This window comes from Capsella rubella, unplaced genomic scaffold (genome assembly GCF_000375325.1).
Source record: "Capsella rubella cultivar Monte Gargano unplaced genomic scaffold, Caprub1_0 scaffold_5, whole genome shotgun sequence".
Classification (NCBI taxonomy): domain Eukaryota; kingdom Viridiplantae; phylum Streptophyta; class Magnoliopsida; order Brassicales; family Brassicaceae; genus Capsella; species Capsella rubella.
In genome coordinates, this window is record NW_006238919.1 from 1638262 (window position 1) to 1661485 (window position 23224).

Below are 23224 nucleotides of genomic sequence, written 5' to 3' on the forward strand. Positions count from 1 at the left end.
ATAATCCATGTGAGAGTTGGATTTTGTGAAAGTCCTAGCCATTAGTTATGCGTTTCCAAGTTTCAGTCAAACGAAACATTAATCATTTTGGAGAATAAGTTGGATATATATTGCGTGTTTAAATTTTGAGTCAAATATTTTGTGGCTATTAGTATACAAAGATAGTGTATCAAACATACGTTTCAATAGATTCACTTTACAGTTTTCTTGAACGTATAGAGGTCTTCAAAACATTGTATTTTACAGGATTTGTTTACCATATTTGTTAAAACATTTTAAAAGTATGGAACTGAAGTTTGGTGCAATCACTGAACTGGAACTGGTACGAGCTTGAGAGGTACTTTCTTGACGACTGTAAGAGAACCAGCTTCTTCTGTATCGATGTCTTTATGTGTCATCCCATCAGGTGCTCTCCAATCAAAGAAGTAAAGTAAGTTCAAGAGTCCCAATTCCACAGTAGCTATTCCCATTGATATGCCAGGACATATCCTACGACCAGACCCAAACGGTAAGAGCTCAAAATGTTGGCCTCTATAATCCACAGGGCTGTCGATAAACCTATCCGGGTTAAACTCTTCCGGGTTTGTCCAGTATTTCGGATCTCTTCCTATGGCCCAAGCGTTGACCAAGATCCTTCTCTTTGGAGGAATATCATAGCCTTGAACATTGACGTGAGCCATAGTTTCCCTTGGGAGCAGAAGAGGAGCTGCTGGGTGTAACCTGAATGTTTCCTTGATCACCAAGTTCAAGAAAGGAACTTTATTGATATCTTCTTCAGTGATTCTCTCCTTATTGTTGCCAAGACGTTCTCTGATCTCGCCTTGAAGTTTCTTCATCACTTCCGGGTTTGTAGCGAGCTCTGTCATTGCCCATATCATAGTAATAGCTCCTGTGTCTATCCCTGCCATAAATACATTCTATACCAAACGCGGAAACGAAGTTACAATAATTCAGATTCAGTATCAATTACAAAGTTTTGGTTTTTGTTTTGTCTTACCGTGAGAATCCCCTTAATATGATCTATAGTGAGCCTCAAAGAATCATCATCTTTGCCTTGTTTATGCATCACATCCAACATTTCATCGATGATGTCTCTGTTATCTTTGGATCTTCCAGGTTTCAAATGATCATCAATCACATGTTGTAACAACGCATCGAGCTTGAGAAAAACATCGTTTAGCTTCTTGTGTTGCCCCGATATCCAGTCAACAAGCCATCCAAGTCCGGTACAAGGAAAGAAATCAGAGAAAGTGAAACCAGCCTGAGCATCCTCTGCTTCAAACACGAGCTCTTCGATCTTTTCTTTATCGATAAACTCGCTCTCGTGGAAACTCTGTCCGAAAGCAACTCTAAACACGATACTTGATGTTAACCAGAAAAGGGCTTTGCTCAAATCAACCGGAGATTGATCCACCGCTGATTCCGAAACTTTCTTGACTAAAAAGTTACATTCTTCCTCTCTTATGTATCGAAAAGATTGAACCTTTTTCAAACAGAAAAGCTCACGCACCATAAACTTTCGCCGCTCTCTCCACCCTTGGCCATATGATGTAGCGCCAACGTCTTTAAAACCCCGAGAGATAAGCCTCGTCCCAACAAGCTCAGGCCTGCTGCAACAGTCTAGGTCATGAGTTCTAAGGACTTCTTCAGCTGCTTCTTTCGATGAGATAACAGTTACAGGGATAAACCCTAAGTGAAGAAGCATAACATGTCCTGTTCTTTTGGCTAGACGTTGAAGTGACCTATGAGGCAAGTCTCCAAGTTGATGTAAGTTTCCGATGACCGGTAACATAGAAGGGCTGGGAGGAAGATTCCATTTAGAGCGTTTGATCTTCTTTCCGACAAAGATTAACGAAACTAAGGTGATGAGAAAAAGACAGAGCAAAGAAATCGCCATTTTTATTCTTTTGGTTTAAATTGATAATGGCTCTGTTTTGGTAATACTAATAGTTCAAAGCGGCAAATCCAGTGGTTGTCAGTGAATAAAGAAGAGATAAGACACCACTCACATCGCGTACGTTTTAATCATAGTAAACTAGTTAAATAAAAAGTATACTAGTGAAGAGATAAGCCATCACTCAATCATAGTCGGTAGATTTTAAGATTTTATTGATGATTGGTCAATTTGTATGGAGCAGTAAGAATATTCGAAAGAGAAAAGTTCGACATCTAGAAAACAAAATTTGATATGTGCAAGTATGAATGGTTAGGAACATATGGCGATACTATGTTAAACAAAATAGCATAATAAGAGACTACCGAAATAAAATAAGTGACTACAAACTGATAAGAACATCGAACATCAAACACCACACAAAATTTCAGAATCTTGACATAGATTTGGATAAGTGTTAAAACACTTTTTTTCCTATGACATAAGTCGTTTGGGTTTACTAGTCACCTAGCTAATTTGAATCGTGTTAAAAAAAGTTGTGGTTGTAAGATGGAATATTTAGTTTTTACCGTATAATATGATTTTTTTTTTTTATATAACGAGAATTAAGGTGGTCCATTTTATTATCATCAGAGTCGTTGAGTAGTTTCATTTACTGTATATAGAAAAAATCTGACTTTGTTCCACAAATATGTTTGCTAGTGTTTTGTTCCACATGAGTTTTAAGAGGAAGATAGAAGGCAAATGCTTCTAAAACTCTTTGCATGATCCATAAGATAAGAGATTAAAACAAATACAACCTCTTTAACTTGTTCCATATCAACAAAATCGCAACCCGTTGACTAGTCTCGACATTTAAAATCAAATAAAATTTTCATTTATTTTAGAAAATGTGAGATAGTGTATTTGTATTTGTTGCATGTTAAGTTTTAGATTATTAAATATTGAATGTAATTTTCAAGAACCTCTTATTCCTAATCTTTTGATTTAAATTTTTAAACGATCATTTAGGTCAGGCAAAATAGCTAAGGATAATATGTTAACCACACATCCCAATATTTTACCGTTCTCTTTAATGTATAGTCTACAAATCACATATTATGAATCTTTAACATAATATTCTACTGAAATTATACCTATTACATGAGAGAAGCTAACATGATTTGCATAATATTTTTATTCAAAACATCTTCAAATTTTGTAGTTTGGTCTGATCACCGAACTCGAACTGGAACAAGCTCCAGAGGTACTTTCTTGACGATTGTAAGAGTACCAGCTTCCTCTATATTGATGTCTTTATGTGTCATCCCATCAGGCAACTTCCAATCGAAGAAGTAAAGTAAATTCAAGAGTCCCAACTCGACAGTAGCAATCCCCATTGGCATCCCAGGACATATCCTTCGACCAGACCCAAATGGCAAGAGCTCATAGTGTTGTCCCCTATAATCCACAGAGTTATCCATAAACCTCTCAGGGTTAAACTCTTCCGGGTTTTTCCAGAGTTTCGGGTCTCTTCCTATCGCGCCAACGTTAACCAAAATCCGTCTCTTGGGAGGAATATCATAGCCTTGAACTTTGATATGAGCCATTGTTTCCCTTGGGAGTATAAGAGGAGCTGCTGGATGTAATCTGAATGTTTCTTTGATTACCAGCTTTAAGTAAGGAACCTTATCGACATCTTCTTCAGTGATTGTATCCTTATTGTTGCCAAGTTGGTCTCGGATAGCATCTTGAACTTTCTTTAACAGTCTCGGGTTTCTAACTAGCTCTGTCATTGCCCATATCATGGTTATGGCCCCTGTGTCAATCCCTGCAAGAAATATATTCTACCAACAAAAAAAAAACGTTTAAGTTAAAAACTTAGATCCATTTAAAATGATAGTATGTTTAAAGAACTCGAATTACCGCGAGAAACCCCTTGATATGATCTATTGTGAGTTTTAAAGAATCATCTTTGCCTTGTGTATGAATCACATGCAACATTGAATCGATGATATCTTCGTGATCCTTTGATCTTCCAGGTTTCAAATGATCATCTATCACATGTTGAAACAGAGCATCGAGTTTGAGAAAAACATCATTGAGTCTTTTGTGTTGTCCGGAAAACCAGTCAACAAGCCATCCAAGTCCGGCAACAGGGAAGAAATCAGAACAAGTGAAACTTGCTAGGGCAGTCTCAGCTTCGAACACGAGCTCTTCGATCTTGTCTTTATCGATAATCTCGCTCTCGTGAAAATTCTGTCCCAAGGCAACTTTAAACAGGATACTCGCGGTTAGCCAGAAAAGGGTTTTGCTCAAATCGACCACAGATCCATCCACAGCTGATTCAGACAGTTGCTTGACCAGAAAGTTACATTCTTCCTCTCTGATGTACCTGAAAGACTGAACCTTTTTCAAACAGAACAGCTCACGCACAGCAAACTTACGCCGCCCCTTCCACTCTTCACCGTATGGCGTAAAGCCAATATCTTTAAAATCCCGCGAGAGTAACCTCGTCCCGACAAGCTTAGGTCTGCTGCAACAGTCTAGGTCATGAGTTCTAAGCACTTCTTCAGCTCCTTCTCTAGATGAGATCACAGTTACAGGGACAAAGCCGAAGTGAAGAAGCATCACAGATCCGTATCTTACGGCAAGACGTTGAAGTGACCTGTGCGGCAATTCTCCAATCTGGTGCAAGTTTCCGATGACCGGAAACGTAGGAGGGCTTGGAGGAAGATTCCATTTAAAGTGTTTAATCTTCTTGACGAAAAAGAATAAAGAAACGAGGGTAATGAGGCAGAAGCAGAGGAAAGTGATCTCCATTTGCTTTTTTGGTTTTGGTAATCGATAAAAGTGAAAATGGTATTTGCTCTGTTTGTGTTCTATTAATAGTTCCACACGGCAACGTTGAGATAACTCTATCAATACAATTGTTATCTATTAAAATACTTCAATTATTTAGATGGTGCCAATTGTCTAGTGGTTATTTGGTAAGTAGTAGTAGCAAATTGCAATTACTTTTACATATTGTATTGTATATTTATTAAAAGGGATAATATTTTAGTGCGGATAACTAGAAATGTCGACATTTTGACCAAAAATGAAAGTTTGAGCAATAATCTCTATATATATTGGTTAATGCAAATCCCAAAAACACAAATACCATTAGATTTTCTTTTGGTAAGGACAACAAATACCATTAGATGGTCTAAAGTTAACTCTATTAGGGAAGAATTAATGATTTACACTTTATTAATGCGGTATTCTCAACCGTTGATCTCAACACGAAAAAAACTATGGGTCAAACTAATTAAAATGGCCAGATTAATTGGGAGAGACTCAAACATCCGAAAATACTAAAAATTCGATTTTATGAATACTTCAAACAATGACATCATCACACATTCAAATCATGATCCAAAATTGTGAATATATGTACAGAAATTTGAGTTTTTTTTTTTTTTTTTTTCTTTGAGCTAGGCAGGGAGCCTTATTTTTCTTCGAGGCAAGCCTAAATAGAGCCACTATGTTTCAGGTAAAGAAAAAAAAAACGGTGATATAAACAAAACATCTATTTGCATAATTTATATTCGATTACTAACTGTGAATTGTAACTTTAAAAATCAACGATTCAAATCCTGAAAAAGAGTTTCTGACCCTTTTTTTGGTTTAGTTTAATTTTAAATATCATTGGCTTCGATTTCTTTATTTGGACTACCACAAAATCTTGAATTGACCATTCTCTCTACTCAGCATGCATGTTAATGTTAACTTTTGTTTTTGGTTTGTAATGTTAACATTAATTTTCATTCAGTCAGAAATCAGAACACTACTATTTAAATCATAATTCCACCTGTTGTTGTTATTGCATGCATGCTCTTCCATTCCATTTCATCGTCTGGCACATGACAGTGATGTTGAAAGAACGGACACGTTCTTGTGGTATTGTCTAGGTTTGTTTGCTTGTGGACGTCTTAATTTGATTTGGTAATTTATTTTTAGTTTGGGAAGCGATGAGCTAAATTACTGTCACGTTATTGACTTGGTGCCGATCGAGTAAAACGATAACTTTTTTCAAACAAACAAATCAAGATCTAATCATCACAAGACATTTGGAAATCTATGGAGTGGAGGGCTACTGACATACCCAGTATATACACGTTTAGATCCAGTCCCTCTTGACTTTTCTAAATCAAAAGAGATAACAAAATTTGGACGTTTATGAACAATCTTCTAGAAGACATGCATGTACGTTAATAACAATTAGACTTACGTCAGCTTAGATCATTTTTAAAAATGTTAGACCACCTTCCAGTTGGAGCATATCAAAAATTGCTCTATCAAAATTAAATTAACAAAAAAAAGAAAAATTGATGAGAAAAAAAAGAAAGGGTGTAGCGTCAAAATATATATATATAGACACATGTCATATTTACATAAATTCAAGTCAATGAAAAATATATTTTATAAATAAAATAGTATTTTTTTTTCTTTTTTTAAATTTCTCACTGATTACTCCCACTGGAAATGGGCTTAGGTCTATTGTGTTTATGATAAATATAATATATATCGACATAATTAGTTGTATATATATATATATATTTTTTTTTTTTTGACAAAAGACTTTCAATTAAAAAAAGGTAACCATATTACACACTAAGCTACGACATAACTAATTATATGATAATTTAGGTTATAAAAAGTATAAATAAGCAATTGTTTACTGTTGTTTAGTAGTATACATGTGAGATATATTAATAAAAAAACACTGGAGGTTTTTGGTACTAAATGGTGTATATAATCGTGAAAATAATAAACTTATTAAATAACACATGTAACATGATGTAAAAAAATAAAAATAAAAAATAAATAACAAGTAAGAAATTGAAAGGAACTTAGTTGAACCAAAAACAAAACAAACGAAAGAATGACCAAGTAACACATTTGAAGACGGTAGTTTTCTCAAGGCATCATCAGGCATCAGTAATGATGATCAAGTGGGAGTTTTATGGCGATGAAGAAAGTGTTGATATCGTCAGGGTTTGTCCAGCAATGGGGATGTTGTAACCTTGAATCTTGACATCAGACATTGTCTCTCTTGGGAGCAAAAGAGGAGAGCCGGTGGGTGTAGTCTAAATGTTTTCTTGGGTTACAAGTTTCAATTATTCAACTTTCTCGATATCTTGTTCTGTGATTCTTTCTTTGTTGTCTCCAAGTGTTGCTCGAACCTCTCCTTGGAGTTTCTTCATCACTCGTGGTCGTGGATGCCTTGTCAACTCTGTCATCGCCCATATCATAGTGATCGCTCCTGATCAAATAATGATAGTTACATTATAAGATTTTCAATGTATTTGACTTATGAAATGTCACAATAATTTTAAAATTTCGTTATACTCACCGACATGACTCCTTTTAGATGATCATAGGTGACTTTAAAATTAAAGAGCCGACTTTGTTCTGTTGATTGATCATATCCAACATGACACCAACGATGTCTCAATGAACTTGAGATCTTCCGGATTCCAAATGATCATCGATCACATGTTGAAAGAAATTACTTAATCTAGCAAATCCTTTGTGCAACTTCGAATGCTGACCGGAGATTCGACGGCTCTTAATATTTTCAACATCCAATGTTGAAAAATATTCACCTTGTCGTACACAATACTAGAAAGTTGCCCACGCGATGCGTGGGTTATATATGAACTATTAATTAAAAATTATATTAAATTATATATAGTGTATAAATGTTAATATATGTCTTAATTTAAAACAAAATAATAGGTTTGTAAAAGCATTTAGACTATAGTTATGTAAAACTTAAAAAGAGAGATCATAAGCCAAATAAACATAAGAAAATTACATGAGAAAAAGAACTTTGATATTTTTTTATTCTATTTGATTGTACAAGAAGCTGACATAGGAGGTAGATGATAAAATATATAGAATTTTTAATGTAGCATTAGTTTAGTTTTAAAATTACTACTAAATTTGTTAAAAACAAACATGCATGAAGATTTACATTACTATAAAAGCTAAATAAATGAATCCAAACTAAAATAGCATAACATGTTTAATCAAAATTAACAAAGAAGATGAACAACAACATCTATCGATTATATGTACATGACAACAATATTGAACTACTTATGACAAATCGATTTTAGGTTCGGTCTCTCTAGGAAAAATAACTCGGGTAGGTATTTGAATTATTATGAATATATATATTTATTTCTAGAAAATATGGTTAAGTTACTAAGAGTGTAGAGTGGGGTATGAAATTATTGTGTAGTTAATATGTTATCAATTATCATAATTTAATAGGATTTTAGTGGATTTAGTTTAATTAATGAATTAAAATTAAATTTAACTTTCATAAAATGTATGATCATTAAAAGACAAAATTTAAGGACCAATTTTTTGTAAGCAAGTATATATATTTTAACACTTTGACTACAAATAACAGTTTTGATTGCTATATAATTTTTAAAAATATAATAGTCCATTTGATCACAAAAACTAAATATAATGATACATATATTGAAGAGACATTTCATATATTCATATAGTGTAAAATGAAAAGATTTGATTAAAATTTTACAGTGTTATTAAATATATATATATTTTTAACTCATACAACAAATAACAAACAAAAATACATAAGATTTAAGATAAAGTGGAAGAGGATGAGAAAATGAGTATTTATAAGATAAGAAGTGATGGGAGTTAAAAATTAGAAGAAACAAATTGTGGGACCTAATTCTAATTTATTGTGTGTTAAATAAAATTGAGTAGAAAAATTTAGTTGATGCAAAGGTGACTGTGACAATGAAAATAATTGTGTTACAAAACAAAATAATATGAATAACAGAGAGGTAAGAATATATTATTTGGAAATTGTGTTACCATAAAATATTTAATTAGATATTTCATAATCAAAAAAGGAAAATGCATATATATAAATGAATCTTTATAACTTAATTCTCTTGTTGTACGATGATTGGAACTAATATAAGATACTATGATAGATTTGTATCATACTTTCTAAAGATATTTATATCAAATTCTTAAAATGATCATTTTATTGATTTTTATGTCATATAAGAACAAAAGAAAATTGAAAAAATATTAAAGATACATAAATATAATGGAAGAGAGGGAGTGAATGTACTTATATGTTGATAATCAAAAATAGAAAATAGAGATGAATTTTTTAAAAAAAATTATAATAACGTAAGATATATATCAATATATCATATAGTCTCTAAAAGTTTCTAGAGTTGAAATTTTATATAATAGTATATATTTTTTTAAACTCATACAACAAAAAAAAACAAAGCAAATAAATTTCATAAATAAGAGGATGATATAATGAGAGAATGAGAGAATGATATAATGAGAAAATGAGTATATATAGGAAGAGAAGTGATGGGAGTTACAATTTCATAAAACAATTATGGGAGTCAATTATAATTGATTGTATGTTGAAAAAATTGAATGGAAAATATAGTTAATGCAAATTTATATTATTTCAGTTTTTATATTAAAGTGTGAGTTTAATGTATATGATTAAATGTGTTTTGTGGTTTATTTGTTTTTTCAATTTTATATTAAAGTGTGAATCAAATATATAATATTTTTTTAAGTTATATAATATGATAGTTATTCTTTGATTTAAATTCATTATATTATTTTCTCAACTGTTTGATAATAGAAAATTAAATAAATTTTGTTGGTTAAATAGTTATATAGAAATAATTATCTTAAAAATATTTTTTATCCAAATTTTTTATAAGATCTACTAATTTATTATACTGAAAAACAATAAAGCTTTCTCTAATTTCAGTATTTATCATAGATTTGACCATACAAAAAAAATCTCTTTCATTCTTCTCTTATAAATTAACTTTTTAAAATTAGAAAATATGTTATTAATAACTTATTACCTATATTAATAACTTAAAAAGGTATCTTTTAAGGAGTAGGAAAAAAAGTCATAGCAATTTTCTTTGAATGAAAAATTATAACAACTCCATTTTATGTTTAGGTTATATGATATTTAATTTAATTAGAAACCAAAGTTAGGAAAAAACTTTTTTTGCAACAGTGACACTTTTTAAAAAGCAAACTATACATATAACATATAACTTACCACACAATATCATAAAGATAATATTTATTTGAAATGTTAGATTAGAAATAAATAAAAATTAGGAAACCCCTAATTTTGCAAGAATGACACTTTTTAAAAAGCAAACTATACATATAACATATAATTTACCACACAATATCATAAAGAAAATAATTTTGAAATGTTAGATTAGAATTAAATAGAAATGACACATGTCAGAAGCATAGAGCGACAATTGTCGCATTGTGAGGCAAAGTTAAGAAGAAACCTTGTCTTATTATATAAGATATATATAATATATATCCTCGAAGGTTCTTAATATTTTGTGTGCGACAAGGTAAATATTTTTCAACATTATCATATGATCATTCATATAATACCATATTTAGTCATCCAAATATGTAGATTAGGTAAAACAAAACTGCCTTCAAAACTCTTTATCTTTTGTTATTCTAAGATCGATTCAAATCAACATCAATTCGTCATATTCCCTAAATTTTGTGTAAACTCATCAATAAAATCAGTAAATTACTTTATTCTTTGAAATTAAGTACATTCTCACAAAATGCTCATAACTAAATAGGATCTATATACTTACAAATCCTAGAGAAAAAAAAAAGATAACACAACTTTATTATTCAATGAAAGTTTACTCTCTCATAATTTAAGATGATTATTATTTTTTAGGCTCATTGACAACGAGTAGGCACAAGTTCGAGTGAAACTTTCTTACCAACAATAATGGCACCTTCTTCTTCCAAATCGATATCTTTCACGGTCCTTCCTTCAGGCAACCCCCAATCAAAGTAGTAAAGCAAATTCAACAAACCTAACTCGACTACCGCGATCCCCATTGTCATACCGGGACAAATCCTTCGACCAGAACCAAACGGCAAAAGCTCGAAGTTAAGTCCTCTGTAATCAACGGAACTATCAACAAATCTTTCCGGTTTAAACTCATTAGGATTCTCCCAGAGGTTAGGATCGTGTCCTATCGCGTAAACGTTGACCATGATCTGAGTCTTTTCTTGAATGTCGTAGCCTTGGATCTTGATTTGAGACATTGTCTCTCTTGGTAATAAAAGTGGAGCTGCTGGATGTAATCTAAATGTTTCTTTGACCACTAGCTTGAAGTAGTTAAGTTGGTTAAGATCTTGTTCTGTGATTCTCTCTTTTTTCTCACCAAGTACTGTCCTAACCTCATCTTGCACTTTCTTCATCACTCTTGGGCTTCTTATAAGCTCTGTCATTGCCCAAAGTATGGTCGTTGCACTTGTGTTTACTCCAGCAAGAAATATATCCTAAATCCATTTACAGAAACTAAATCCTTAACTCAAGATTAACACAAAGAGTAAAAAGATAGGGTTATTTAGAAATGCTTACAGAGATGACTCCTTTGATATGATCAGTAGTGAGCTGAAAAGAACCATCTTGGCTTTGTTTATTCATCATATCAATCATCACATCCACAACATCTGGAGCCTCTAATACTCTTCTTTCAGGCTTTAGATGATCATCGAGAACTTGGTTGAAGAATCCGTCAAGATCTGCGAAGATACCGTTAAGACTCTTGCTTTGACCGGTGATTCTATCAAGAATCCAACCTCCAGGGAAGAAATCAGAAAAAGCAAATTTGGCCTGAATCTTTTCTGACCTAGACGCTAAATCCTCCATCCTATCTTCGTCGATAAACTCGGATTCGTGAAGGTTCTGACCGAAGGCTATTCTACACACGATACTAGCGCTTAAAGTGAAAAGAGCTTTCTTCAAATCCACAGGAGATTGTTTCTGAGAAGCTTCAGAGAGTTTCTTGACCAACAAGTCATTCTCTTCTTCTCTTATATACCTAAAAGAGTTGAGTTTTTTCAAACTGAATAACTCGATCACGGCGAGCTTCCTCAACGCTCTCCATTCTTCGCCGTAAGGAGCGAATCCGATGTCTTTGAAGTTGTAAGAGATTGTCTTTGTCCCTATCGTTTCTGGTCGGCTGCAACAATCTAGGTCATGGGTTTTGAGGACTTCTTCTGCTGCATGGTTTGAAGAGATTACCACCAAAGGGACGAATCCGAACTGGAGCTGCATCACTGGACCGTAGGTTTTCGAGAGGTCTAGGAGAAATTTGTGAAGCAATCCTTTGAGGTAATGTAAGTTTCCGATGATCGGAAGTTTCGGTGGTCCGGGTGGAAGTTTCAGTTTTGAGGATTGGGTTTTTCTTGTGAAGATTATTGTTACTAAGAGAAGTAGCAAAAGCCAGAGGAAACAGAGGAACGCTGACATTTTTTTGTGTTCTTGTTCTTGTTCTGTTTTTTTTTTTTTTTTCCTTTTTTCTTGTCTATAAGCTGAGTGAGAAATAACGTTAAAATTTAAAGATAATGAAATATAGACTTTTCAAACAATGTCAAAACAAAATGAGAAAGTTTTTGTCAAAAACATTTAAGAGATCAGATCACTCGACTCGAGACTCTTAGGGTTGTTTTCTTTAGTAGAGTCCAAAAGGTCAATGAATGAACGAATTCAAGATTTATTTCGATGTTTTCTATGGAAATATGTGTGTGATAGAGAATGTATCTATCTCATATGATCCTCTAGAAGCCACTCATTCCAAGAAACAAAAAAGTAAAGTATATCTAGAATAGTTGTGAATCTGCATCTAGATTTTAAATAGAGAGTGAGAATTTTGAATATCTTCTCTTGTCCACATAATAACAAAAGTGATAATGTTTAAAAAGTTGATTCTATCTTTTTGCTTTGAAAATTAATATGTAATGCAACCTTATAATAATGATAATCATTATATATGAAACACATACATCAGTATACTGTATATGGAGTAATCAAAAGATATATACCTAAGTTTTTTATACATAAATTTGTGCCTTCATTAAGTGATAGACGATTTTTTCTTTATTTTTTTAATGATGAATAACTGGGAAAAGCTTAAGAGGAACTTTCTTAATAATGGTGGCATCACCAGCTTCTTCCATGTCTATATCTTGATCTTCCTCAGGTAATCTCCAGTCAAAGTAGTAAAGCAAGTTCAAGAGTCCCAATTCAACGGTTGCAATCCCAACAGCTATCCCTGGACATATCTTACGACCAGAGCCAAAGGGTAAAAACTCAAAGCTGTTTCCTTTGTAATCCATAGGACAATCGATAAATCTCTCCGGGTTAAACTCCTCAGGGTTTTCCCAGAGTTTAGGGTTTCGTCCTATCGACCATGTGTTAACCAATAGAAGTGTTTTCTTAGGAATGGCGTAGCCTTGAATCTTGATATCAGCCATTGTTTCTCTTGGAAGTAAAAGAGGAGCTGGTGGATGTAGTCTTAAGGTTTCTTTGATCACAAGCTTCAAGTATTGAAGCTTATCAACATCTTCTTCCTCGATTCTTTCATTTTGATTGATTCTAATGCAAGTTCGTATCTCATCTTGAGCTTTCTTCATCACCCGTGGGTTTCTAACCAGCTCTGCCATTGCCCAAATCATGGTGATAGCATTTGTGTCTATTCCAGCAAGATATATATTCTAGGTCAACAATTACACAAAATAAGTTAATGACATATCTAAAACTCAGGATATGTTTAGAGTTTCATCTGAAAAAGTTTCAAAGATGAAACTATATTTAGATAATATATCTTATGAATTTTGACACAGTTCATTAATTTTCCTTCACGAAAATCTTACTTTGTTAACATTAAAAACCTTACTGTAATTTAACCCTCAAATATTTTGAACTAGATTAGTATATACTTACTTGGACGATTCCTTTGAGATGATCAATGGTGAGCTTGAAAGATTGATCTTGTTCTTGTTTATTCATCACATCTAAGAGCGAGTCGATGAGATCAGGACGATCAAGAGTTGTTTCGTCCACAGGGTTTTTCAAGTGACCATCAATAATATGATTCAGCAAAGTATCAACCTCGACGAAGACTTCTTGAAGTTTCTTATGCCGTCCTGACACAAAGTCCATAAACCATCCCACACCAGCAGGGAAAACATCAGAATTACTGAAAGAGCCAGTCTTTTGGACCTCGAACATGAGTTCTTCGATATTTTCCTGATTAACATGCTTGTTCTCGTCAAAACGCTGTCCAAAGGCGGATCTGAATATGATACTCCCAACAAGACAGAACAGTGTTTGGCTCAAATCTACTGTAGATTTCTTCAGAGCCAATTCTTTAAGTTTCTTGACCATCAAATCATTTTCTTCTTCTCTTATATACCTAAGAGATCGAACCTTTTTCGCGCTGAAAAAGTGAAGAACGGAAAGCTTGCGCATCTCTTTGCTAACCTCACCGTATGGAGCAAAGGCTATGTCTTTACCGTTGCGCGAAAATTTTGCTGATGCCATAGTCTTTGGTCTAGTACAACACTCAAGGTCGTGTGTTTTGAGAGCTTCTTCAGCCGCTTCGCTAGATGAGATCACAACCATATTGATAAATCCTAGACGGAGAAGCAACACGGGTCCATGTTTCTTGGATAGATCGTGTACATATCTATGTAACAATCCTCGAAACTGGTGTAAGTTTCCGATGATCGGAAGCTTTGGTGGGCTCGGAGGAAGATTTTGTTTAGATTTCTTCATGAATAATAATGAAAAAAGAGCGAGAGGAAGAAGACACAAGATGAAATACAGAAGAATCGACATTTTTTTTGTTTTCCTCTGTTATGCGTTCTGTTTTATTTCACAAAGAATCAAGAGTATTAAAAGACAATAAAGTATATACACTTATTGGTGTCTTGACCATGTCAACTTAACTCCGTGACTCAGTGTTACATAATGTAACTTACATTGTATAAAGTTTTTGAAATATCATATCAATTATTGATTGTAAAGTGAAGATAAGGTTTGACAAGAAACATTCCTATATGAACCTAAACCAATCAAACTTCAAAACTCCACCAGCTCTATATCTAAATCCTTTAAACCAACTAAACATCGCTACTAAATCTCGGATTAAAACTATGCAAACAGGTTCATCAAACGAAAAACTTTTATAGCAAAAAAAAAAAAAAAAACATTTAGGTTATGAATTCTTGATTCAACGTCAAACTTTTATAGCAAAAAATAAACGGGTGGACTCATAATTTCAACGTCAATGTAACATTTATTTCCCACAACATGCTAGTATGCTACTGTTGTTAATAATGATGAAGAACTGGGAGAAGCTCAAGAGTCAAGGGGAAGTTTTTTTAATAATGGTGGCATCACCAGCTTCTTCCATATCCAAATCTTTATTCTCCTCAAGTAATCTCCAGTCAAAGAAGTAAAGCAAGTTCAATAATCCCAATTCAATGGTTGTAATCGCAAAAGCTATCCCTGGACATATCCTCCGGCCAGAACCAAATGGTATCGGGCATGTTCGTTTGGTCGCCGCAGACGGTTGCGCCAGCGGCAGCGGTAGCGGCGAACGCAACGTTTTTGACCGCAAAATCAAATCAACGTTCAAAATTTTTAATGGCAGAACGTTGCGTTCGCCGCTACGGCAACCTGCGGCAACCAAACGAACAACAATTTTTGCCGCCGCCTCAGCCGTAGGTACCTGCGACGACCAAACCAACAAGCCCACCTATTTCCTTTGTAATCCACAGGTGACAGGACAATCAAATAAACCTCTTTTATCTTTGATATTCACGAAGAAGATTAAAGACTCAAAACGAAATCTTCCCCCGAGCCCATTGAGGATTCCGATCATCGGAAACCTACACCAGCTTCAAGGATTGTTTCACAGATGTCTTCACGATCTCTCCAAGAAACACGGACCCGTGTTGCTTCTCCGCCTCGGGTTTCTTGATATACTTGTGATCTCATCGAAAAAAGCAGCTGAAGAAGCTCTTAAACTACATGACCATGAGTGTTGTACAAGACCTAAGACTAAGGCATCCACAAAATTCTCGCGTGATGGTAAAGACATAGTCTTTGCGCCATATGGGGAGGTTTCGAGAGAGTTGCGTAAGCTTTCGGGAGTAGCAGAAGTACGATGAAATACAAAGTCATCGACATTGTTATAGTTTTCCTCTGTTTTTTTGTTCTGTTTTTATATAAGAGCAAGACAGAGTATTAATACAATAAGACAAAGAGTTAAAGACGTCTTTACCACGACAATATAAGTGATAGGCAATAATACATGGGCTTGTTAAAAATTGGTACTCAAAAGATTTGAAAACAAAAAGTAAAAGAGTGATAATTTTAAAATTAGATATCTCTCTTCATCCCTAACGAAATTACATTTTTACTCCTAATTCGATTTAACAAAGAAAACTGATATTTGTTAAAATAGCGTATCATGTAAATCGTATGTTACCGCTATACATTATAAGTTATTTGATAACTTCATAGTTATATAGTTAAATTATTTATAGTTATTCATATGTTAGCGTATTAACTATGTAAATCATATGTTACCGCTATACATTATAAATTATTTGATAACCTCATATGTATATAGCTAAATTATTTATGTTAGCGCTATAAATTATAAATTATTTGATAAATTCATAATTATTGAGTTAAATTATTTATTATATAATTGATATCAACTAACTTATATATTAACATGTTAATTTTTATGATATTTCATCTGTTATGTTAACTTATACATAAGAAACATATAAATGATATGTAAAAATTGTTCTAAAATTTTATGGATATCTATTTTGTTATGTGCTAAAATATTTGTTATCTATGTTAGGGGTAGCTTTGTCCAATTTAAGTAGGTAAGAGAGAAAACTAATTAAAAAAATAGCATTTATATTCTTAATTTTTTTTTATTTGAGTACAGCCATTATACTTTCCCATAATCTATATATATAAAGTTAACTTTTTCTCTCTTCTCCTTAAGCCACATCATCATCCTAATCATCATCCACCTCATTTTATTATTTAATTTTAAAATTAATTATATCATTTTATCATATAATTTTAAGATTTAGACCTATGTAAATAAGTTTTTCAAAAAGGAATATGAAAAGTCTTTTCTTATATTATACATTATAAAACTAAAAAAGATAATTGATTAAAAAGTTAAAAAAAACTTACTAATTATCGATTATACTAACAAATATATAAATAATAGATTATAGTTTTTAAGTGTTTAAAATATATATATATATATATATATATATATCAGTCAAAAATAATATGACACAAAATTCGATTATATTTACACAATTTAAACCTAAATTATAATGAGATTTAACGGGAATAGAACAAAAAGTAAAAAAATTTGAGTATATAAATCTATCTAATTTATGTCTCACAAAATTTTCCAACATAAATGAGATATGTAGGAACGAAACATGAATTATCATTTTAAAATAACGTATAAAAAGGTAAAAAAACCAAAAAATTATTTAAAGGTTTCCAATATGAATTTAACTAATATTTTCTAATACAACACATATGTTAAACTAATAAACAAAATAAAAAGTTAACTATATTTAATAAAAATTAGAAATTAAAATAAATAAACAATATTAAATGAAATAAACCAAATATAAAGTAAATTATACTAATATGTTAAATTTAAAAATTGTTCCACATGAAAAACAAAAAATATAAAACATAAAATCAGAAACAAATATATGATAGTATAAAAATGATCATAACGAGATATAAATTACGTCAAATCCAAAAAAAAATGTAAAAGAAAAAAAAAACTTATGACAATATATAAAGAGATAATGTAAACAGTAAAAAATACAACAATCCACCCGAAACCCACAAATTATTTTCAAATTTCGGGCCAACATATTAAAAAGGCCCATAATATTAACATCTATATCTATATATGGTAAAAACCCTAATAGCATATGTTTATGAGTTTTTCAATGATTCTCCACCGCACTTTCGTTTACACTCACACTTCACCTTATACTATATACACTTAATTTAATAAACTCCCACGCGTAGCGCGGACAACCGACTAGTACGTTATATAATGTTATTGTTCGTGAGGATAAGCTTTAAAAGGTGCAAAAACAAACTTTCAAAAACTAGTCAATGGGCCTAATGATATCTCCATCAACATGTCACTCTGTTTTATTCAACAAACATTACATAATATAATTTTATTGGAAGATGTAGATAATTTTTTTGTTTTAAGGTTGTTTAATGATGAAGAACTGGGATAAGCTTAAGAGGAACTTTCTTAATAATTGTGACATCGCCAGCTTCTTCCATGTCAAAACCTTTATCATCTTCAGGCAATCTCCAATCAAAGAAGTAAAGCAAGTTGAAGAGTCCCAACTCAATAGTGGTAATCGCAAAAGCTATCGCTGGACATATCCTCCGACCAGAACCAAATGGTAACAGCTCGAAGTTATTTCCTTTGTAGTCAATAGGACTATCGATAAACCTGTCCGGATTAAACTCCTCAGGGTTTTGCCAGAGATCAGGGTTTCTTCCTATCGACCATGCGTTAACCAAAAGAACTGTTTTCCGAGGAATGTCGTAGTCTTGGATCTTGATATTAGCCATTGTTTCTCGTGGAAGTAAAAGAGGGGTTGGTGGGTGTAGTCTTAAGGTTTCTTTGATCACAAGCTTCAAGTATGGAAGCTTATCAACATCTTCTTCCTTGATTCTTTCGTTTTGTTTGATTCCAATGCATGTTCTGATCTCATCTTGAACTTTCTTCATCACCCGCGGGTTTTTAATAAGCTCTGCCATTGCCCAAATCATGGTTATGGCACTTGTGTCTACTCCAGCCAGATATATATCCTAGGTCACCAACGACATAAAAGTACGTTAAGCACATATGTTAACTTAGGATTACCATATAAAAGTACTAAAGATTTAGTTTTTATAGATAGCTCCTTTGTGTTTTGACATACTATCAAAGTTTACGTTTGAGAAAAAATAAAGACTCTTATAACATGACTTACTCTAAATTTGTCAAAAAATAGAAAGCCTTAATATATTTCAGTGAGAAGTTGAATTTTCTTAAGAGTTTTGAATTAGAGTATATACTTACTTGAATGATTCCTTTTATGTAATCAATGGTGAGCTTGAAAGATTCATCTTGTTCTTGTTCATTTATCATATCTAAGAGCGAATCGACTATATCTGGACGATCAGGAGTTGTTTCTTCTATAGGGTTTTTTAGGTGATCATCAATAATATGATTCAATAGAGTATCAACCTCGACGAAAACTTCTTGAAGTTTCTTATGTCGTCCTGACAAAAAGTCTATAAACCATCCCACACCAGCAGGGAAAAGATCAGAGTTACTTAGAGACGAAACTTGCTGGACATGAAGCATGAGTTCCTCGATCTTTTCCTCGTTGACATGCCTGTTCTCCTCCAAACGCTGCCCAAAGGTGGATCTGAATATGATACTTCCGACTAGATGGAAAATTGTATGGTTCAATTCCACTGTACTCTTCTTCTGAGCCGATTCTTTAAGTTTCTTGACCATCAAATCACTCTCTTCTTCTCTTATGTACCTAAAAGATCGAACCATTTTCGCGCTGAAAAACTTGACAACAGAGACTTTGCGCAGTTCTCTCCAAACGTCACCATATGGCACAAAGGCGATGTCGTGTCCATCACGCCAGAAGTTTGATGAGGCGTTGGTCTTAGGTCTGGTACAACAGTCAAGGTCATTGACTTTTAGAGCTTCTTCAGCTGCTTCGCTCGATGAGATGACAACCAAATCGAGAAAACCTAGGCGGAGAAGCATCACAGGTCCGTATTTCTTGGAGAGATCGTGAAGAGATCTATGAAGCTTTCCTCGTAACTGGTGTAGGTTTCCGATGATCGGAAGCTTCGGTGGGCTTGGAGGAAGATTCTGTTTCGAGTCTTTGATTTTTTTCATGAATATAAACGTTAGAAGAGCGAAAGGAAGAAAAAACAAGATCAAATATAGAAGACTCGACATAGTTTTGGTTTTCCTCTGTTTTTGTGTTCTGTTTTTGGTTACGGAGAAACATAGTATTTAGATTTCAGACTATAAAAACAAAACGACGTCTGTACGACGGCAACATAAAAGTCGCATGTTTGGACTTCTTGTGAGGATAAGCTTTGAAAATTGTCTTCATAATGTGTGAACCTCAACTAGTTAAACACTGTTCCAAAATCTAATTCTAAATTATCCAAAATTGTCTTCAAATAAGTACCCAAAAAAAATACATCTCATTCATCTCCTATGTGTATGCTATATAATGTTTTTGAACGAGGTATTATGCTTACAGAGTATTGTTTCATTCATTTGTTTTAAGGAAAAACATTACACGGGTGGGTGATTATGTACATAGTTTTTAATATAAGAGATTGTAACTTGTAATCTTTATTTTAATCATAGTCTATACAATTTTTCCTTTAACATATTATGTGTTCATTCTTTTGAAAAAACTACATATTATGTGTTTAAGTGTTTTTAGTTCTTACTCTCACAATTTATGATGAAATACAAAATCATACTGTTTTAGTTTTCCTCTGTTTCTTGTTCTGTTTTTTTTTTTTTTTTTTTTTTTGGTATAAGAGCACAACAGAGTATTAAGACAATAAAACAAAGAGTTTATGACGTCTTTACCACGGCAACATTACATATAATTGTTTTTGAGGATAAGCTTTGAGAGGTGCAAAATCAAACTTTCAAAAACCAATGGGCCTCGTCAACATGTCACTTTCTTTATTTCAACAACCATTACATAAGTTTCATTCGAAGATGAAGATTTTCTCTTTCTTTATTAGCTGTTTAAATGATGAAGAACTGGGAGTAGCTTAAGAGGAACTTTCTTAATAATTGTGGCATGGCCAGCTTCTTCCATGTCAAAACCTTTATCATCTTCAGGCAATCTCCAATCAAAGAAGTAAAGCAAGTTGAGGAGTCCCAACTCAATAGTGGTACTCGCAAAAGCTATCCCTGGACATATCCTCCGACCAGAACCAAATGGTAACAGCTCGAAGTTATTTCCTTTGTAGTCAATAGGACTATCGATAAACCTGTCCGGATTAAACTCCTCAGGGTTTTGCCAGAGATCAGGGCTTCGTCCTATCGACCATGCGTTAACCAGAAGAATTGTTTTACTAGGAATGTCGTAGCCTTGGATCTTGATATTAGCCATTGTTTCTCGTGGAAGTAAAAGAGGAGCTGGTGGGTGTAGTCTGAAGGTTTCTTTAATCACAAGCTTCAAGTATGGAAGCTTATCAACATCTTCTTCCTTGATTCTTTCGTTTTGTTTGATCCCAATGCATGTTCGGATCTCATCTTGAACTTTCTTCATCACCCGCGGGTTGCTAATAAGCTCGGCCATTGCCCAAATCAAGGTGATGGCACTTGAGTCTACTCCAGCCAGATATATATCCTTGGTCACCAACGACATAAAATGGTTAAGGACATATCTTAAGATTACCAAATCAAAAAGTATATATTAAAGATCTAATTTTTATAGATAGTTCCTTTGTGTTTTGACATAATATCAACGTTTGCGTTTGAGAAAAGGTAAAGAATCCTATATCGATTAACATGAAAGACTTACTCTAATTTTGTTATAAAAAACAAAAAAAAAGCCTTATGGTAATATACTTCAGAGAGGTTGAATTATATCTAAATGCTTACTTGGATGATTCCTTTGAGGTTATCAATGGTGAGCTTGAAAGATTTATCTTGTTCTTGTTCATTTATCATATCTAAGAGCGAGTCGACTATATCCGGACGATCGGGAGTTGTTTCTTCTATAGGGTTTCTTAAGTGATCATCAATAATATGATTCAACAAAGTATCAACCTCCACGAAAACTCCTTGAAGTTTCTTATGTCGTCCTGACACAAAGTCCATATACCATCCCACCCCAGCAGGGAAAAGATCAGAGTTACTTAGAGACGAAACTAGCTGGACATCAAACATGAGTTCCTCGATCTTGTCTTTATTGACATGCCTGTTCTCCTCCAAACGCTGCCCAAAGGTGGATCTGAATATGATACTTCCGACTAGATAGAAAATTGTTTGGTTCAAATCCACTGTACTCTTCTTCTGAGCCGATTCTTTAAGTTTCTTGACCATCAAATCACTCTCTTCTTCTCTTATGTACCTAAAAGATCGAACCTTTATCGCTCTGAAAAACTTTACCACAGAGACTTTGCGCAGTTCACTCCAAACCTCACCATATGGCACAAAGGCGATGTCTTGACCATCACGCCATAAGTTTGATGAGGCGGTGGTCCTAGGTCTGCTACAACAGTCAAGGTCATGTACTTTAAAAGCTTCTTCAGCTGCTTCACTCGATGAGATGACAACCAAATCGAGAAAGCCTAGGTGGAGAAGCATCACAGGTCCGTATTTCTTGGAGAGATCGTGAAGAGATCTATGAAGCATCCCTCGTAGCTGGTGTAGGTTTCCGATGATCGGAAGCTTCGATGGGCTTGGAGGAAGATTCTGTTTCGAATCTTTGATTTTATTTCTGAATATTAACGTTAGAAGAGCGAAAGGAAGAAAAAACAAGATCAAATATAGAAGAATCGACATAATTTTGTGTTTTCCTGTTCTGTGTTCTGTTTTTGGTTATGGAGAAACATAGTGTATTCAGATTTCAGACTATAAAATAAAACGACGTCTGCTGTACGACGGCAGCATAAGTCACATGTTTAGACTGCTGGTGAGGATAAGCTTTGAAATGTTCTTCATAATATGTGAACCTCAACTAGTTAAACACTGTTTCTAAATCTAAATTCTAAATTATCCAAAATTGTCTTCAAATAAGTACCAAAAAAAATCTCACAATTTATCATCAAATAATTGAATATTTAAGATATTTCTCCATCTCCTGTCGCCAATTAGTAAAAATTAGGTTTAAGTAATCATATTTGAGTTTAAAAATTAGATATTTCTCCATTACTAATTGTCTTGAAACTAGCTTAAATAATCATATTTGAGTTTGACCTGGCGAAGGCTCATATCAGATCGGATCACATTCTTCCTCCTAGCCGAGACGATCACCTAAAACCCAGACCGCACTACTTGGAAGGTGGTTCATACATATGTCATATCCAGGCCCGGCCCAAATGGGGTGGGCAAAGGGGCCACGGCCCAGGGGACTATGACATTTTTTAAATTTTACATAAGAAAAGGGTCCAAAAGTTTTAGTAAAATAGCCTTTTTTAAAACTATTAATTTTATTTTAAAAAGCCCATATAATTTAAAAAAGTTTTATAACAGTGTAATTTTTCTTAAAAAGGCCCAAAATTTAACTTTAAATTTTAAAAAATCTCAAAACAAAATT

The 23224-nt window shown here is 33.3% G+C and overlaps 6 protein-coding genes across 6 annotated transcripts; all 6 read right to left on the reverse strand.

Moving 5' to 3' along the window:
• Positions 1-154: 154 nt before the first annotated feature.
• LOC17887046 (cytochrome P450 71B17) lies at positions 155-1948 on the reverse strand. The gene is made up of 2 exons (XM_006290883.2): positions 998-1948; positions 155-917 (listed from the first exon to the last, which is right to left on the reverse strand). The coding sequence occupies exons 1-2, from the start codon at positions 1895-1897 to the stop codon at positions 306-308; spliced, it is 1512 nt and encodes a 503-aa protein (XP_006290945.1). The 5' UTR covers positions 1898-1948; the 3' UTR covers positions 155-305.
• A 972-nt stretch (positions 1949-2920) lies between these two features.
• LOC17886871 (cytochrome P450 71B20) lies at positions 2921-4707 on the reverse strand. Its single transcript, XM_006292419.2, has 2 exons — positions 3800-4707; positions 2921-3720 (listed from the first exon to the last, which is right to left on the reverse strand). The coding sequence occupies exons 1-2, from the start codon at positions 4694-4696 to the stop codon at positions 3109-3111; spliced, it is 1509 nt and encodes a 502-aa protein (XP_006292481.1). The 5' UTR covers positions 4697-4707; the 3' UTR covers positions 2921-3108.
• Positions 4708-10519: 5812 nt separating this feature from the next.
• LOC17886145 (cytochrome P450 71B23) lies at positions 10520-12338 on the reverse strand. Its single transcript, XM_006293136.2, has 2 exons — positions 11388-12338; positions 10520-11305 (listed from the first exon to the last, which is right to left on the reverse strand). Exons 1-2 carry the CDS (start codon positions 12279-12281, stop codon positions 10694-10696), a joined length of 1506 nt encoding a protein of 501 aa, XP_006293198.1. The 5' UTR covers positions 12282-12338; the 3' UTR covers positions 10520-10693.
• Positions 12339-12785: 447 nt separating this feature from the next.
• Positions 12786-14705, reverse strand: LOC17886973 (cytochrome P450 71B3). The gene is made up of 2 exons (XM_006290890.2): positions 13755-14705; positions 12786-13525 (listed from the first exon to the last, which is right to left on the reverse strand). The coding sequence occupies exons 1-2, from the start codon at positions 14649-14651 to the stop codon at positions 12917-12919; spliced, it is 1506 nt and encodes a 501-aa protein (XP_006290952.1). The 5' UTR covers positions 14652-14705; the 3' UTR covers positions 12786-12916.
• Positions 14706-17999: 3294 nt separating this feature from the next.
• On the reverse strand, positions 18000-19952 carry LOC17885169 (cytochrome P450 71B3). The gene is made up of 2 exons (XM_006290880.2): positions 18976-19952; positions 18000-18722 (listed from the first exon to the last, which is right to left on the reverse strand). Exons 1-2 carry the CDS (start codon positions 19879-19881, stop codon positions 18114-18116), a joined length of 1515 nt encoding a protein of 504 aa, XP_006290942.1. The 5' UTR covers positions 19882-19952; the 3' UTR covers positions 18000-18113.
• Positions 19953-20498: 546 nt separating this feature from the next.
• On the reverse strand, positions 20499-22589 carry LOC17886868 (cytochrome P450 71B3). The gene is made up of 2 exons (XM_006292946.2): positions 21565-22589; positions 20499-21310 (listed from the first exon to the last, which is right to left on the reverse strand). The coding sequence occupies exons 1-2, from the start codon at positions 22468-22470 to the stop codon at positions 20693-20695; spliced, it is 1524 nt and encodes a 507-aa protein (XP_006293008.1). The 5' UTR covers positions 22471-22589; the 3' UTR covers positions 20499-20692.
• Between the last annotated feature and the right edge of the window lie 635 nt (positions 22590-23224).